At 52.0% G+C, this 16,286-nt stretch overlaps 5 protein-coding genes across 5 annotated transcripts; 2 read left to right on the top strand and 3 right to left on the bottom strand.

Moving 5' to 3' along the window:
• Nucleotides 1-113: 113 nt before the first annotated feature.
• NECHADRAFT_33672 (uncharacterized protein) lies at nt 114-6,681 on the bottom strand (the record flags this gene model as incomplete). The annotated part of the gene is made up of 6 exons (XM_003045870.1): nt 114-1,706; nt 1,753-2,514; nt 2,567-4,785; nt 4,837-6,007; nt 6,059-6,350; nt 6,398-6,681. The coding sequence occupies 6 exons, from the start codon at nt 6,679-6,681 to the stop codon at nt 114-116; spliced, it is 6,321 nt and encodes a 2,106-aa protein (XP_003045916.1).
• Nucleotides 6,682-8,845: 2,164 nt separating this feature from the next.
• On the bottom strand, nt 8,846-10,247 carry NECHADRAFT_76239 (uncharacterized protein; the record flags this gene model as incomplete). The annotated part of the gene is made up of 2 exons (XM_003045869.1): nt 8,846-9,218; nt 9,274-10,247. The coding sequence occupies 2 exons, from the start codon at nt 10,245-10,247 to the stop codon at nt 8,846-8,848; spliced, it is 1,347 nt and encodes a 448-aa protein (XP_003045915.1).
• A 540-nt stretch (nt 10,248-10,787) lies between these two features.
• NECHADRAFT_103370 (uncharacterized protein) lies at nt 10,788-13,306 on the top strand (the record flags this gene model as incomplete). The annotated part of the gene is made up of 4 exons (XM_003046438.1): nt 10,788-10,952; nt 10,984-11,030; nt 11,094-11,808; nt 11,864-13,306. The coding sequence occupies 4 exons, from the start codon at nt 10,788-10,790 to the stop codon at nt 13,304-13,306; spliced, it is 2,370 nt and encodes a 789-aa protein (XP_003046484.1).
• A 175-nt stretch (nt 13,307-13,481) lies between these two features.
• On the bottom strand, nt 13,482-14,146 carry NECHADRAFT_76237 (uncharacterized protein; the record flags this gene model as incomplete). Its single annotated transcript, XM_003045868.1, has 3 exons — nt 13,482-13,805; nt 13,871-13,998; nt 14,059-14,146. The coding sequence occupies 3 exons, from the start codon at nt 14,144-14,146 to the stop codon at nt 13,482-13,484; spliced, it is 540 nt and encodes a 179-aa protein (XP_003045914.1).
• Nucleotides 14,147-14,884: 738 nt separating this feature from the next.
• NECHADRAFT_76236 (uncharacterized protein) lies at nt 14,885-15,974 on the top strand (the record flags this gene model as incomplete). The annotated part of the gene is made up of 2 exons (XM_003046437.1): nt 14,885-15,261; nt 15,332-15,974. The coding sequence occupies 2 exons, from the start codon at nt 14,885-14,887 to the stop codon at nt 15,972-15,974; spliced, it is 1,020 nt and encodes a 339-aa protein (XP_003046483.1).
• Between the last annotated feature and the right edge of the window lie 312 nt (nt 15,975-16,286).

Below are 16,286 nucleotides of genomic sequence, written 5' to 3'. Positions count from 1 at the left end.
ATGAATTGAAGAATAAATCAGGTAAAAGAACGACAGGAGTTGGCCTCCTTGAATCCCACCTGAGAACATGCGCCTGCACCTAGAAACAAATCTCACAACCCCAGTGTTCATTCTTATAAAACCGCCTTCCTGATGTGCTCTCCCATCTTATCCATCTGCCTCCCTGCATCCATCATGCTAAAGTGGTGGACTCCCTCCAGAACCTCCACCGTGATGCGACTCCTCCCCAGCAACGATGCCCAGCCGTTGGCGGAAAAGTCAGTCCGGTCGTTGAGCAGCCAGATCATCTCGCGCGGATCATCAGGGCGGATCTCGGGCCTGGGGCCGTCTGGATCACTGCAGACGCCGTCCTTTGCATACAGCATCAAGGTCTTGGGGGCCTCGCCTGAGCCCTTTGGCCACGGGACTGGCTCGTAGTCGTCGAGCATGCCGATAAAGGCGTCAAAGTGCGGGCGCAACCACTTGGGCACATTGCCCCCAGACCCAAAGATGCCGAGCTGCTGGAAAAAGTCGTACATGCGCGCCGGCGGGTTCTGCAGCCCGATTGGGTTCGGTGAGTCGATGAGGATCAGGTTCTCGACTGTGTCCCCAGCGGCAACGAGTTGTCTGGCCGCCTCGAAGGCGCAGATGCCCCCCGCGCTCCATCCGCCGAGGTTGTACGGGCCCTTTGGCTGTCGGCGTCGGATTTCGGTCAGGTACTTGGCCGAGAGTTGGACAAGGGTGCATCCAGACCGGGCCATGTCCTGGGGAGTTGTGCGCCAGGGACAGTTGAGTCCGTAGATGGCCACCCTCGGGTCAATGCGAGCGAGAGTAGCATATGAAGATGCGGAACCCGATCCGTCTGGGAACATGAAAACAGTTGAAGTGGCGGAGCTGGCCGACCCCTGAAGCAGAATGGAAGTCGCGTGAGGTGTATCACGAACCACTGGATCGCTCGTGGTTGGAGAAGGCAGTGATTCAGGGGCTGTAACTCGTGTTGGTTTTGTATCCAACCCTAGAGCTGTAGCGATGGCCTTCTCAACTTCCAAAAGAGTCTCATTGTCTGCAAAAAGAGAGGATGGAAGTTCAACTTCGAATATCTCACTCAACCTGCCCATAGTCGTCAAGGCCAGGAGTGAGTCGACGCCGATCTCATCCAGGCGAGTTGAAGGCGAGAGATCTTGCAACTTGATACCGGTTTCTTCAGATATTGTGGAGCGGAGAATATGGACATGATCCAAAGCCTCGGGCTCTGAAGCTAGGGAAGTGTCTGGTGTTGATGTGCCCGACTTCTCCTCATCGCTCACGTCGGTGACTGTCGATGATGGTGCAGCATCAGATCCATGCAGTTGCTGAAGGTCTCGGACTGAAGGGCACTCGGCGAAGATGGTAGAAGGAAGGTCTAGATTCAACTCATCGCGTATACGACCCGTGATCGTGAGGGACAGGAGGGAGTCGAGACCGAGTTCCACAAATTCTGTGTCAGGCTTGAGATCGCCGATGCTAACGCCGACCTCTTCTGAAATAATGCCTAGTATCCCCGGCCAGACTCCACTAGAGGCAGATGGGGCGGATTGTGGAGGTATCGAAGATGGGAAGAGCTTCTTTTCCACCAGCTTTGGAGTTGGGACAGTTTGTGCTGTACTCCTGGATGGTGCTGCTGGTCTCTGACTTGACTTGGACATGGGCTTCAAGCCATCCAAAGCTCGACGTGGAACCCCCAAGAACTAAAATGGTCAGAAAATACCCTGGATGAAAGCTAATTTGACATACCTGAATCTGCTGTATCACGGCAACAATCTCATCTCCATCAAAGATGTAGGTATCCCCCGCATACAGCGTGCCCTCACGAAGCTGCATTCTGTTGTAGCTGTGATATGTTTTCCCAGGCTGAAATCTCGAGATGCACTTGAAGCCATCCCATCCATGATTGATGAACACTTCAGCCTTTGGATGAGGGCTGTCATTGCCGTTCATGATGAAGCCGGCAACTCCGCCAAGACTGTCCATCCACTTTGGGTTAAAGTAGAAGCCTTGGTCATCCACTTCAAACTTGACTGTTGAAACGGCCTCGAGATCCTCGCTGTTGAGGATCACTTCTCTCATTCCTTGGTATTCGGGGTCGTATTCCACAATGTTGGCAAAGAGCCTGTAGACAATGGCTCGCTTCATCCGATGGGCTTCGCCATGCTCCACAGACTTTCGGAGAGCCTCGACTCTGCTCTGGATGAGATAGGCGTTTCTATTCCACTCGCTGGTCCAAATCTTGGCGGGAGAAATATTGACAGTGCAGGTGGCGTGGTCCACGGCCTTAACCCCTTGGTTGTTGACGCTGAATATGGAAAACTTGATTGAGCTGGTAGACCATGTTGCTACTGCTGATACCCTGAACAGTTGGGAACTGAGATCTGGGCTGAGGATGAGCGACTTTTGTATCTGCATTCTGGTGACGTCCATTCCTGTGTTCTTCGTTGACAATGATCGCTTCTCCATCATGTAGTGGGTGAGCTGCATCGCAATATCACCCCAGAGTGACTAATACCTTGTTAGTACAGGGATTTCCACAAGCGCAGTGAATTTGACTTACAGAAGGACATAGTTGTGCACCATTGACCCGATGGCCCGTAAAAACGGACACGAGTTTCGGGTCATGAACCTCCGACTCGACCAGAATCGACGAAGATTCGTTGCTGTGTTCTTCCTCGATAATCCTCTGAAGAGAAGGGGAGATGTACTTGATGGGCTTTGGAACATCCGAGACCGCAGTTGCAGGTTGTGTACCCTCGCCCTTGGTGAGACAAAAATCGTTCCGATACATGATCCAGTAGTTCTTCAGGTCCCAGCTGTACCTCGGCAGCTCAAGCACGCGGTTGAACTTTTCAAAGCCTCGGTGGTACTCATTCCAGTCGATCTGAATACCGGCTAGATGAAGCTGTTCAAGGGTCGTAGATAGGACCTTCCATGTGTCTGTGTCTTTTCGGAGTGTCGATGTAGTAGCGGAATTGCTGCCCAGGGTCCCCTTGACCATGCCGGAACACGCTGGATGGGGGCCAACCTCCAACCAGATGGTCTTTTCGCTGCATATTCCACTGTTTGTGGCTGCTTCCAATGCGGCCTGGAAGTTGACTGTGTGACGGCATGCCTTGGCAAGGTACGCGCCGTTCAGAACACACCCCTTGGAGATGACCTCTGATTGTAGGGGGGAGACATATGGAATAGATGGGGAGTAGAACCTCACTGCCTGTGCTTTTGATTCAAACTCTTCCAGTATGGGCTCGACTTGCGCCGAGTGGAAAGCGAAGGGGACATCAAGTTGTGTCGTAGTTAGCCCGTTGGTCTTGAAGACCTGGGTCAACTGACTGATCTCTTCAACCTCGGCGCTCACAACCACTCCAGTAGGTTGATTCAAACAAGCGATTTCGGCCTTGAAGTTTTCAATCAGAGGTCGGATGACATCCACAGATGCCTTGACAGCCAGCATCGAATGGGTGCCAGGCTTGCAATGCCGTGTGAGTAACCTCGCCCGTGTACCCACCAAGAAGATGGTGTCACTGGCGGATAAGACATTGGCTGCAAAGAGAGCAGCATATTCGCCCAGACTGTGTCCAATGACGAAGCTCGGCTTCACACCCCAAGAAATCCACAGTCTTGAGAGGGCCATCTGGAGGCAGGTAATGGCGAGCTGAGAGACAACCGGGTCAGGCGACTCGGTGGCTTGCGAGCCGTGGACGACATCAAGGAAACTGGGAAAGCCTTGACGAATAGCCATCTTCTCGAATCGTGTCATGTCGTCTCGGAAAGAGGACACGTGAAGGTAGAGTTCTCTTCCCAGTCCGACGTAGAAGGACCCTTGGCCGGTAAACATGAATGCTACATTGGGAACCCTGGCAACTGGTGGGATTGGCTTTGAGTCTAAATTATCAATCTTTGACCTCAGAGACTGAGCGATTGAGGTTATGTCGGAGCCAATAGCAGTGATGCGATACCCATGATGCATCCGCCTCGCAGTGGTTGTGTATGCAATGCTAGAGACCGAGACATGCCTCGACGTCTCAAGATGAGAAATCAACGCCTCAATGTTTCCCCTGAGAGACTTGGCCGTCTTTGAAGAAACAGCCACAAGATGAAAAGTTCGGGGGTCGGCCTGCAGATCTCTTGGCAGAGGTGCGTCCTCGAGTAGCACAGCCGTGTTACCACCAGCTGCACTAAAGTTGTTCAAGAAGGCTAGTCTCTTCCCGCACGGGGCGTCGTTTCTAAGCCATGGGGTAGGTCTAGACGCGATGTTTACGTTGCGGTCTTTGAGGTCGAGGGGGTAGTTGTGGTTGATCTTGGTTTTGATACCACAGTGTGGGGGGATCTCGCTGTGCTTCATCATCATGAGCACCTTGATGAGAGAAGAGACTCCAGAAGCAGATTCAGCGTGGCCTATGTTTGCCTTTGCTGAGCCGAGATATAAGGGGTGACGAGGCATGCGTTGATGCCCTGGAACAAAGACGGATAGCACCGAGTTCATCTCTGTGGCGTCTCCGGCCTGGGTGCCAGTACCGTGCATTTCGACGTAGCTCACATCAAGAGGGTTCACTCCAGCATGGCGGATGATGCGCTTGAAGACAGATGTCTGGTCACCTTCGTGGGGACGAGTGATGCTGTCTGTTTGGCCACAGTGGTTGGTGGTTGCCCCTGAGATGATGCCGAAGATGGGGTCATTATCCATCTCGGCGTCTTCAAGGCGCTTGAGAATGACAGAGCCGACGGCATCTGCTCGACAGTAACCACTGGCTCCGTCGTCAAAGGCGTTGCAGTTGCCTAAAAAATATCAGCATCAATACTTCATAGCAACTTGACAGTTCCACTTACCGGTTGTCGACAAGAAATGTCCTCGGTCAAGTCCCACAAAGTTGTCAGGGTTAGTGAGGACATTGGTACCACCAGCCACAGCAGTGTCGCACTCTCCCCTCCAAAGGTATGCACAAGCTGTTTGGATAGCAGCGAAACTAGACGAGCACGCAGTATCCATACTGAGACTTGGACCCGAGAACCTGAAGAAGTAACTGATACGTCCTGGAACAAAGGCGCGGTTACCTCCGGGGATGAAGTATGTATCGACATCTTGTCCGCTGTTGACTTCTCTCCAGTCGTCACTCGTTGTTCCAAAGAAGCAGCCGATACGGTCTTGCTGTGTAGATGGCGTTCTGTTGGGGACCATTCCAGCCATTTCCATTGCCTCGTAGACCGTCGTGATGGCCAATCGCTGCGCTGGGTCCGTATTCTCGGCTTCACGAGGTGAAATGTTGAAGAATCGGGCATCAAAGAGTCCTGGCTCCTCGATCCAGCATCCATACTTGACACGACTGGTGTTCTTGGTTTTTCCCGTAGGATCGTAATGTGTTTTCCAGTTGAAGCGATCCTCTGGAACCTCGCGGTGGACATCCTTGCCAGCTCTCAGCAGTTCCCAGAATGCTTCGTTGGAGGCAGAGTCGGGAAAGCGGCCAGAGTAACCAATTATGGCAATCTTTGAGTCTGAAAAGTGGCCATGGGTTGAGTATGACTTGGTAACTTCAGGAACCTGCTCAACTTGCACGTTGAGATTGGCGCGGTTGAGAGCTGTGGAGAGAAGCTGAGAGGCGTTGCTGGAAAAGGGAAGGATGCTGCAGCTTTCAAAGCCAGTCTCTTGAAGTCTTCCTATCGTCTCTTTCAGAATCGAGTTCCACCTCACCTGATTGATAAGAGTGTCCTTGATCACGGTCGTGATTGTGTTCCTGTAACCGTCTGATGCGGTCAAGTCTCCAGTGGAAGCTGAAATAAGAGGGAAAAAGGAGACGTTATTGCAAGACACATCCTTGGAAATCTCCCCGAGAGCAGATTCATCAAAGAGATGTGGGGCATGGTATGGCGAGTGAATAGGAAGTTCGTGGGATTTGAGTTGCTGACTTGTGATGAACCCCTGAAGGACTCTTGGTGGGCCACTCAAGGTGATGTTGTTGGGTGCTGTAGCACTGATATAAGGTCTCCAAAGGTCGTGTAGATTCTAAGCATGTTAGTTATCAGCTGAATCAGGGGATATTGGGCAGAGACTTACTCCCGATGCCCCCCATCGATCTAACTTCTCCTGAATCTCCTTCTCCTCCCCTGGAATGATGACTGACCAACTCCTCTCATGCTCCTCGTTGTTGCCAACTGTATCGGTCTTGATGCTGAATGAATGAAGCGCTGTTCTAAATGCAATAATGACTGTTTCGCTGGCTATGTTGACCAGCTCTGAGAGAGATGACGATGAACTGACCGCCGCTGCAGAGAATGCCCCGGCGCAAATGCCAAGACAATAGGCTTCATCAGGCGATGGATACTGACGCCCATTGCGGCCATAGTAACTGCAGTTGTAAGCTATCCCATCCATGATATGGTGTAGGTCACTCACTTTATGAACTGCCCTATCTGACAGACCGGGAGGAGGCAGAACCTCAAGACTGGCGTGCCCTCTGTTTCACCAAGCTTCGAAACCAAGTCGATCAGCGTGGTGAAGCGAGGAAAGAGGCTCTGCTGCTGTGTAGTCAAAAGCCCAATCTCATCTCTGATTTTGGCTCCAGCTTGTTCCAAAAAGGAGGTGAGCAAGGGGTTGTCGTGAACGTGCAAAAGTGCTTGGAGCTGTCCCTCGAAAGGGACAGACAGATCTCCAAACAGGAGTATTTTGCAGTTTTTCATGTTGAAACTATGCTGTTGGATGTTGAATGGTGAGCCCTCAAGCATTCAAGCGCCCGATACCTGTACTATATGGTTCTCTGACACCGAGTCCTTGGCCTCATCTCGACCAGCCTAGACGCCACCACCCAACCGTCGGCTTGCGAAAGGGCCTCAGACCTGGCTAGACGCATCTAATCTCACTGATAATGAGCGTCACATGGCCTCCGGGACAGCCAGGCAGCACTATGCACTCAGCTCGAGATGTAAGCGCCAGAGCGGCTTGTGTATTGACATCTCGGAACCGTTGGGAAGGGCGGTCCTCGGCGTCCGACTCGCCCCCCGGACATGACGATCATGAAGCTGCGGCTGTTATCGAAGATGGATTGAGACGAAGTGAGCACGTGCTAGTGTCTGGTTGTTCCAAGAAAAGCGATAAAAGCCATCATCTGCACGCGTCTTTATCCGGACACATCGCCGCTCGAGTCGTTGACGAAGGTGTCGCTGTACCAAGACTTTGTTTGCTCCTCTCGCAAGACATCATGTCGTCAAAGAGTCATCAACTCTTTTCGGTGACTATCTTTGGTTATCGAAAGCCTGGGATGGATGAAGATGCCTATCATGAGTACGTCAGTGAGACACACGCGGGGCATCTGAACGAGTTGCTCATCAAGAACAAGATTGTTTCATATCACATGGCAAGCATATCATAATTAGTGTGGAGACGCATGTTAAAGGCATAACTAATGCTATCTAGCAACACAACTCGACCAAGGGGCGAGCACTAATCGACCGCATCCTCCCTAATCTCCCCTTGGAAAAGGTTCATGACGCCGACTGCATCGTGCAGATCGTATTCAGGGACATTGAAGACTACGTGAAAGTAAAGAACGACGAAAAGTACAAGACTGTGGTTGACCCTGATCATGCCGTCTTCTCTGACCCGTCGAGAACCAAGTTTGTGACTGGATGGTTCGAGTTTCACATTACGGATGGAGAACTGGTTTAATTCTCCATGAATGGGCATTTGACAAAAGTAGATGTGTTATACTTGATTTAACTCATCCCTTGGCATATATGTTTCATAAGTGAAGGGTATGGAATCTCGTCTTGCCCGCATCTCCTATATCCTGTCTCGATGACATGTCCATCTCCTGTAAAGTCCCGACTTGCAGCCACCTGTGCCACAACCACAACAACCGTACCTGTGGCTCATGTCTTGTAGCGTTACATACATATTGATAATGATCCTCTTTATTGGTGAGTTGTCCCGGTTATCCTCTGCTCTCGGCTGAATCAGGAAGTTGACCTGACAATGTCAGCTTGGCCACCCAGCCAGTCAACGGTCCAGCTACAATGATTCCAGCAGGAATAGATAAGAGCCTCACGCCATGTGTCATGTTACTAGTTCTCTCTTCCCTCATTAAGACTCATTTAATATTCCTCCGTCTCGCCTTGGAAGTCGGAGTTGATGGTTTCAGTAGTATGTGGCTTGACGGTTTGACAGTTTACGAGAAGTCTATTTTTAAACAACAATATTTCGAAACAATGTTTTACATAGAATATCTTGCCTTGAGATCTATTATCTCATCAACTACAATTCCACATCTCCGGTCTCCACTATATCCCGCTCTGCAGCTCACTTGCTTGGCCTCGAACGCAATATCTCCGGAGCCTATAGCTATGCCCGGCTGACCCGGTAGATTCGGCTCTCGTATGCCGCTGCCGGCGTATGACAATGCATGAAAGAGAGAGTCAACGACGTTGGCTAGATGACGAACTCAGGCTAAGCTGCATAAGCACGTGGCATTCAAGGCAAAAGTCCGTCGTATATGCACATGGCGTGATTCGCGCAGAGCCCATCTCATCCCCGGGCGTGCGAATGTTATCCAAGGATGGTGTGCTGAGCCATCGAGTCAAAATAGAGTTCTCCAATCGGGAAAATACCAGAAACGGGAGTCATCGAGCGGCTAGCTAGGCCTGTATAGGCAGGGCGATACCACTACACAGGCTCTGGGTAAGGGTATTGGTAGATCATATCTGAGGCTGTGCTTGATTATGTTGCATCCCGGAGGTGGCAGCTGAAACGGGACGGCTTATGGATCACAGATGACGCCCTATCTGGTATAAGACGGGTAGATATGAAGCCATACTGACATCTACTGGTGAGATACATCTCGGCATCCGACTAGAACAAACTCTCAACCAATGCGAGAATCTCCTTGCTTGGTTCCCCTCCAGATGCTCTCCTGGCGATAACAGCAACCTGCTCACGACCAACTCCACGTGCTGAGAGGGACGGCTGCTCGAGCCCCAACTCCCTCACCAGGGCCACCACACGCTGTGCCACTTCAATAGCTTCGCCACGAGCATCTCCTCCTCGGCGATTTCCTCCCAAGGCTGGAAGCAGACGGGCGATCTGCTGGGCGGCCGCCTCGTCCGTCTCTGCCTTGTGGCGGAGGACCGGACCCAGCGTCAGACAGCTGGTTTCACCGTCTAGAGACTCGTTGGTCAGCAGAAATTCATTTGCCGGTATCTTTTTTGTCTTGGGCTTATTGTTGCTGCTTTGTCAGTTGTGTAGGGTTACATCATCCCGACATTGTGCCTCTGTCATACCACGCCGTCTGCAGATCCGATTGGACGTGTGTCAAAGGTGTCTCAGGAGAGGAGGGTTCAGCCTTGTTCGCCCGTCTCTCCAAGGGGATGAAAGTAAGACGGGGCGTGTGATAGTAAGAGATGGTAAACTTACGAGGGATTCCATAAGGACTTCCAAGAGCGTGGCCTAGGGCGTGTGATAGGCCCATTCCGCCTCTAAAGTTGGAACCACGAAGGCCAGAACTGGCAAAAGCAGCGAGCTGTAGCTTGGTAGTGATGTCGTCGGCAGAATCAGAGCCATGAATCTTATCTGCTGCCGGAAGACACTCGACTAGAACACCCAGAGCCCACTGAGCCAGGGCCTTCCACGGCACCTCGGAGGCGTTTGGATGATACACAGTCTCGACTGCGTGATCTACCGCCCGCATACCCGTCGAGAGCCAGAGGCGCTTGGGCGTGTATCGAGCAAACGAGGCGTCGTAGAATATGGCGCCCACACCCATGGAAGGGTGCATGAAGCCAAGCTTGGTGCCGTCAGAGCGTGTGAAACCTCCCCCGGCTGTGCACTCGGCAGCGCTGAGCGTCGTGGGGATAGCAATGTGCGTGAGGGTCCTCCCCGTGGATTCGTGTATGCGGAAGCAGACCATCTTGGTCGAGTCAATGGGCGAGCCGCCTCCAACGGACACCACCGTGTCGATCTTGTCGTCTTCGTTGACCAGCCGGGTAGCCTCGTCTACTCCCTCGGCCTGGCCGTGCTGCTTGATGTCCGAATAGGTCCCGGCGTGGAGGTCACCGAGAAGCTCCTCCAGGTTGCGGATAGTGGGAGTCTTGGTGGCGATGGAGCTGCCAGTGATGATGAAGACCTTGGAGCTAGGGGATGGGATCACGCCCAAGAGGTGTCTCTCGACGCACCCGGAACCGTAGTGCAGGTGCTTGAGATGGTCCTGGGGCCTCCATAGGCCGGAGAGGGGAGAATCAGTGCATTCGATAGCCATCAGGGCGATGTTTGCGAGTGTAAGATACTAATGATGTTTCTCGAAAAGAAAGATTCCAGTCTATCACGAGATATTTCTAGCCCTGAACACGTCCCCTACGGATACACCTGCAGAACGGTATCTCCATGTTGCAGGGGGCTTCAGCCTATACGGAACGGAACGATTAGAGTCCCGCTGATAATGATTCACTGTACCACCTCGAGCCCATAGACTAAGCTCACCTGGTACATAACAGTTCCCGTATGTGTGGAGGGGGCGTCGGTCAGCGATCGGCCAAGCCACTCTGGAGCATTTCGAGACCTTTGAGAGAAGAACCCTCCGAAGGCCTTTTTTGGAAGCCTGGAAGACCATTTCTATCTCTTGCATCTCTCTTTCTCGCAAGGTAGAGTCTCACGTAATGGCGCCCAGCGTGGTACCATATCCGTGGTGTCTGTGACAAACTGGCCTCCTCCTTGATTAGGCTAACCTACTATATACCTCAGGTCTCTTGGAAGCCTCGACCATCTTTTATGGGCCTCTCCGCTGAGATCTGCTGCAAGGATGTGGAATACCCAGACCAAAGAGGTTTGTCTCTCTATCTTTACTTTGCTCGAGAGCCATATCCTAACTCTAGACGATGGAGCAACCGCAAATGTGGTCGACTCACGATCTAGCATGCGCTCACTGCCGAGCTCGCAAGATCCGCTGTGGAAGAGAGCGCCCTCAGTGCGAGAGCTGCAAGCGAGATGGTGTCGAGTGTCGATACTCATCCCCTGGGAAGCGTATCAACCACGTCAAGCTCCTGTAAGTTACCCTACCTGTCCCATTCTATTGGAAGCACAAGAAGCTCAAACCATCATGTCTCAGGTGCCAGAATTTCGAGGCTCTCGAGGACCAGTTGAGCAGCATCCAAAGCGACCTCTCAACCTTGACGTTGCTTGTCAGGAGCGGCAACGGAGCCAAGTCACTGCCCACGCCGGGGGAAGACTGGATCCCCGAAGACACGGCGGCAAGATCGGATGAGACAGCGGCTGCTCCCCGCAAGGACCGTAACATAGCACGGGACGTGTCACAGTCTGTGGACCGATACCACGGACCGTCTTCCCTCTACACGCTCTGCAAGGAGTTCCACGACGACCCCGTCTTTAGGACCTCGGACCATGATTCGGGTGATGGTGTTGCTGTGCGCGTCATGCTGCAGCAGATGCTTGTCGAGGCTAGCAAAGAGCAACAGCTTGATATAGCCTCCGATCATACTGGCATCTGTCTCCCTCCTAGGCAATTTCTCACCATTGTCGTTGGGCAATTCTTCAAGAGCGCCGACTACGCAACCGACATCTTTACGAGGTCCAACTTTCAGGCCAATCTCGATCGTATCTACTCGCATCCTCCAAGGCCATCGGATGAGGGATGGGCCGTGTGCTTCAACGTCATTGTTCTGCTGGCGATTGGAAAAGATCAGACGAGTCACGGAAACAGTCCTTTTATCCAGCCCTTTCTGCAAACATTAGGCATGGCTGTGAACAACCCGAGGGTGTTTTTGACACCAAGACTCGTCAATGTTCAGGCCCTGGCTTTGCTGGTAGGTTTTCTACGCCCCATGTATTTGCTGAACGATCATTAATGTGTTTCTGTAGAGCTACGTGACGGAACAGTACAGCACCACTGCCCTCGCAGAACTCATCTTTGCCCAGGCCTGTCATCTGGCTCGAACAATGGGCCTTCACCAAGCCCGCGCGTCCCTCCATGACTTCCCCTCTGAAGTTATTATTGAAAGACAGAAGGTCTTCAGGTCTCTCTACATTCGAGACAAGAACGCTGTGGTATGTCGAGGAGCGACCTGCTGTCTGCCAGGCTACGACTCTAGCATTACACGACCATCGGAGGGCGACGAAGCCAGATATTCATCTAGGATTGACCTCGCGAGGATTCAAGACGAAGTTTACCGGAATCTTCATGCCGCTGAATCGCCAGATCTACCTTCTTCGAAACAGAGTCAACTTCTTTTGCAATTGGAGCATAAGCTGGAGCAATGCGACTCTACACATCGAGTCACCAAAATGCCACCAACATCCATTGAGTCGGCAACACTAATGCTATCGTTCTTTGCGACCCGGCTCTGCATTCTAAGAGCCAGTGAGGACACCAAATATTCGCATCAGGCGCTGAGAGATGCAAAGGCCAGTTGCCTCCTCTTCCTCCTGGCAACAACAGCACAGCCAGATCCTCGCATGGTGGAAGCTCTAGATCGACTTCTAGGGCATACTCGATCATGCAGTCCGGTAATTATGGCAAACTCGGATCGCACAAGAGAACCTCATTCTCAGAAGAGAGCCTCCACACCGGACGAGGGCGAAATCCTCGCTTCAGTACTGCCAAGGCTGGCAGCAAACTTCCCCCTGGCAGCTGTGTTCATAATCGCCCGGAACATTATGCAACCAATAGCATCCTCCAACGACGCCTTGGGCCAACCAGAGGAGGAAACCCTGCTCTTGGAGGTTCTGCGTGACAGATACGCTTCGGCAGCCGACCAAGAACACGTCGAGAATCTTCCGTTGAAGCTGAGTCGAACACTCGAATCTCTTCTTCGCATCGTACGACAAAAGGTGTTTCCCGAGGCCACAAGCACGCCATCAATGGCCTTCAATGAGCTATCCAGCCTCCAATCGACAGCATCCTCGTCTTCTCAACGAGGGAGTATCGGTAGCTCACTCAAAGACACTCCTCCAGATACCGAGGTGCAGTCTACGTCTGCGTCTGTGAACGAAGCAGTTTCCACCACGTCGATGCTCCTCCCGTTTATGCAGCCACTCGAGTCTCCAAACGGATGCTCGCCATGGCTTGGGAATGCAAGCCACGGAACAATGTCTCTCTCACCGTGGCCGGCGTCATACAAGCAGCATCCCGAGGCGACAGTTCACGTAGGAAAAAGGAAAAGACTTTCTAATCAGACAGAGCTATTCGATATAACGACAGGGTTTACGGATCATCATGTTACTCGCGCTGAGGAGGACCCTCTTTTCGCCTTTGACTTTCTTGCAGCAGCAAACGACATTCCTGTTTTTGAAGTTGATGAATAACGGCATTCTCTCCTTAATATTGTTTTTTGGAGTTGGAATTTAAGGGCTAAGGAGCTGGGGCGTCTTGACTCCTTTCTATCTTCAGTCTAGATATATCTGCCAGGTACATTGGTGACAACCGCTTCAACACACGAGCAAAATCAGAGTTAGATAAAACATAGCAACTCTCTACCCCTCATTCTTTGTCCTTGTCCTCTCTCTTCGCAGCTGCTGTCTCCTCCAGACGCTTGACGTCTTCTTCACTAAGCGGAATGGTTGCAAACCGACGTAGAGCAGCAATGTTGGCCTCGGGGGTGAGCTCCTTACCACTACCAATCAGAGCCTCGAGGTGCTCAAAGTAGCGAATAAAGAAGCCGGGTGTGGCCGTATTGATAAATACAGCCTCTTCGTCAAAGGGGTTGCTAAACTTGTGCGGTAAACGAATGGGAATCGTTAGCATCTCTCCAGCCTTGCAGTCGACGTCGGGGCGGCCCGGAGAGTGGAAGCGAACTGTGCCCTTCTGCAATGCAACCCATGTCAGTTTATCCCATTAAGAGCGTGGGGGTTCAAGTGGCTTGCCTTGACGTAGAAGCCCTCATCATGCATCTCGTGAAAGTGAAAGACGGGACCATCAGACTTAGGTGGGAGCAGGCTCTCGATGACGGCTAGCCGATACTGCGTGTTGGATCCATCTTCAATAGGGCGCCATAGATCTATCATTCACTTAGAAAACGCCAGTATTATTTAACAAATCACAGTCTTTAAACACTTACACTGCCCAAGTCGACGCCAAGGGACCTCCTCCGGCTTGAAGTGATTAATCCGAAGCGTCTCCGCGTAGGCCTCGGTAGCCGAGTCCATGACGAAGCAGCAAGTCGTCTCAAGCTCAACTCTTGGTTGGATGCAGAAGCGGAGCTCTAGTGCAGCAAGGAACAGGGGGCGTTGCGTGAAGCCGGAGTTAGAAGTTAAGGATTTCCTCTTTGGGACGAGTTGGCGATGGCTTCGACTCTAGAGTTATGCGGATCCTTCATTATTTTATAACATTTCTTAACGCCGATAATTCCGCTCCTTTCATTCTATACACTACGGAAACCTACAGACTCTGTAACCGGCTTCCGACAAATGCCTTCATCTGGCTCCCGAATGAGTTTGCTGGTAAAGTCGAAAGATGGGCTGCGTAAGCTCATGACGACGACCGACACAGTCTTCAAGTATGAAATTCCTCTTGAAACTCACGGGTCGGCTCCCGTGCAACTTTGAATAATGTTTTGATAACGCAATCTAATGCAGACGCAACTCCAAGACATAAAACGGGCTTGGTTCTTCAGCGACGTTTTGGGCATGCACTAAGTCCGCCCACGGAGCACGAGGCGCAAGGGTGTTTTGTATGATGTTGTGTACTCTTGTTCCTGCCTCAGACTGTCTCGGAGTTTACACTTCTTTCCTTTTGATCTAGTCTCCAGTAGCAGTGAATAAGAGATGCGACGAGTGAATCTCCTCTCTTCTGTGCACTTACTCCTACACAACCATCTCACCTCTTCAACTCCTACATCATTTTCAAGACCAACTCTAGAGCTTCTACTCAAACCATCCTCAAGCATGTCCGACACGATGCTCCAGTACCAAGCCGTCAAGCAAGGCGGTCCCTTCGCTCTCGTCAGGGTTCCCAAACCCAATCCCGAACCGACTGATGTCTGCATTCGTATCAAGGCCGTGGCACTCAACCCCCTGGACTACAAGATGTTGACACGCGGAGAGATGGTCAGATCTTGGCCTGCAGTCTTTGGTCTCGACGGCGCCGGCATCGTCGAGGAAGTTGGTGACGAGGTCACTGACTTCAAGCCGGGCCAAGAGGTCTTTGCCCTCTGCGGCATCGGCGGCAAGACAGCTGGCTTCCAAGAGATTGTAACCGTGCCTCAGCATTTCGTATCTCAGAAACCTGCATCTCTCACTTTTGAGCAAGTTGTGTCTCTCCCGTGAGTATACGTCTACGCCCTCATTGCCCCTGAGAATACTACAGAACCGTTGACTCATGCTGTGCTCTAGCATCTGTTATCTAACCGCCGCGGCCGCCATTCTCGTTGGCCTCCATGTGCCAATTCCCCATATCTCATCGAAAGCACCTGGCGACCCCGTCTCCCCGCCCGAAAGCGTCATTGTTCTTGGCGGCGGCTCGGCTGTTGGAGGGGCTGCCATCCAGATGCTTCGGTTCGCCCTCCCCCACGCAACCATTCTCACCACGGCCTCTCTCGAGCATTTGGAACGCCTCAAGTCTCTAGGCGTCACCGAAGTCATTGACCGAAGTTCATCTTCGCTCGTTTCTGACGTCACGGGGGCGATTTCAGGGGGTGTGGACGCAATCCTCGACTGTGTCACGGCCGCTGCAGAGGACCCCGGCCTCTTTAAGGCACTCGATAACAATGGCCCTCGTCAATACTCACAGGTGTTTACGGGAGCCAAGGTTTCCGCTCCGGAAGGCGTCAACCAGACCGTGGTTTTCGGACGCAACGTCTTTGAGGCTCCCGGTGGAAAGGGGGCAATGGCAGGTCTCGGCAAGCTTTTGGAGGAGGGAACTTACAAGCTCCCTGTCCCCACCAAGGTCATTGGCAAGGGATGGGATGCAGTTGGTGCCGGGTTACTTGACTTTGAAGCCCGTGGCAGTGGAGAGAAGCTCGTTGTGAGCCTGTGAGGCACTACGCTCAGTGTTTGTTGAGGATTCAGCTTCCCCTCTCTCAAGTCCAGTAGTTTTGTGGCCAAATAGATAGAGAAAGCGGTGATTACCACCTGGTTTGTTAAAATCCGATGGAGTGTAAGCCATTAACGATCAGGACACAACCTGTGCGATGTCAGTCCCTAGGGTTGGTGGGCTCTAGGCATGATACACACTAAGCGATGCATAAATCTTGGCCTGTTATTACCTGATATTAGGTTGTGAGTAATTGTTTTATTATCTTATCAAGCTTCATCTCTTCTCAATGATTCATCACGATATCTAAGAACC

Source organism: Fusarium vanettenii, assembly GCF_000151355.1.
Source record: "Fusarium vanettenii 77-13-4 chromosome 2 genomic scaffold NECHAsca_18_chr2_1_0, whole genome shotgun sequence".
NCBI lineage: Eukaryota > Fungi > Ascomycota > Sordariomycetes > Hypocreales > Nectriaceae > Fusarium > Fusarium vanettenii.
The sequence above is the reverse complement of the archived record's forward strand: the minus strand, read 5'-3'. Positions and strand labels throughout refer to the sequence as shown.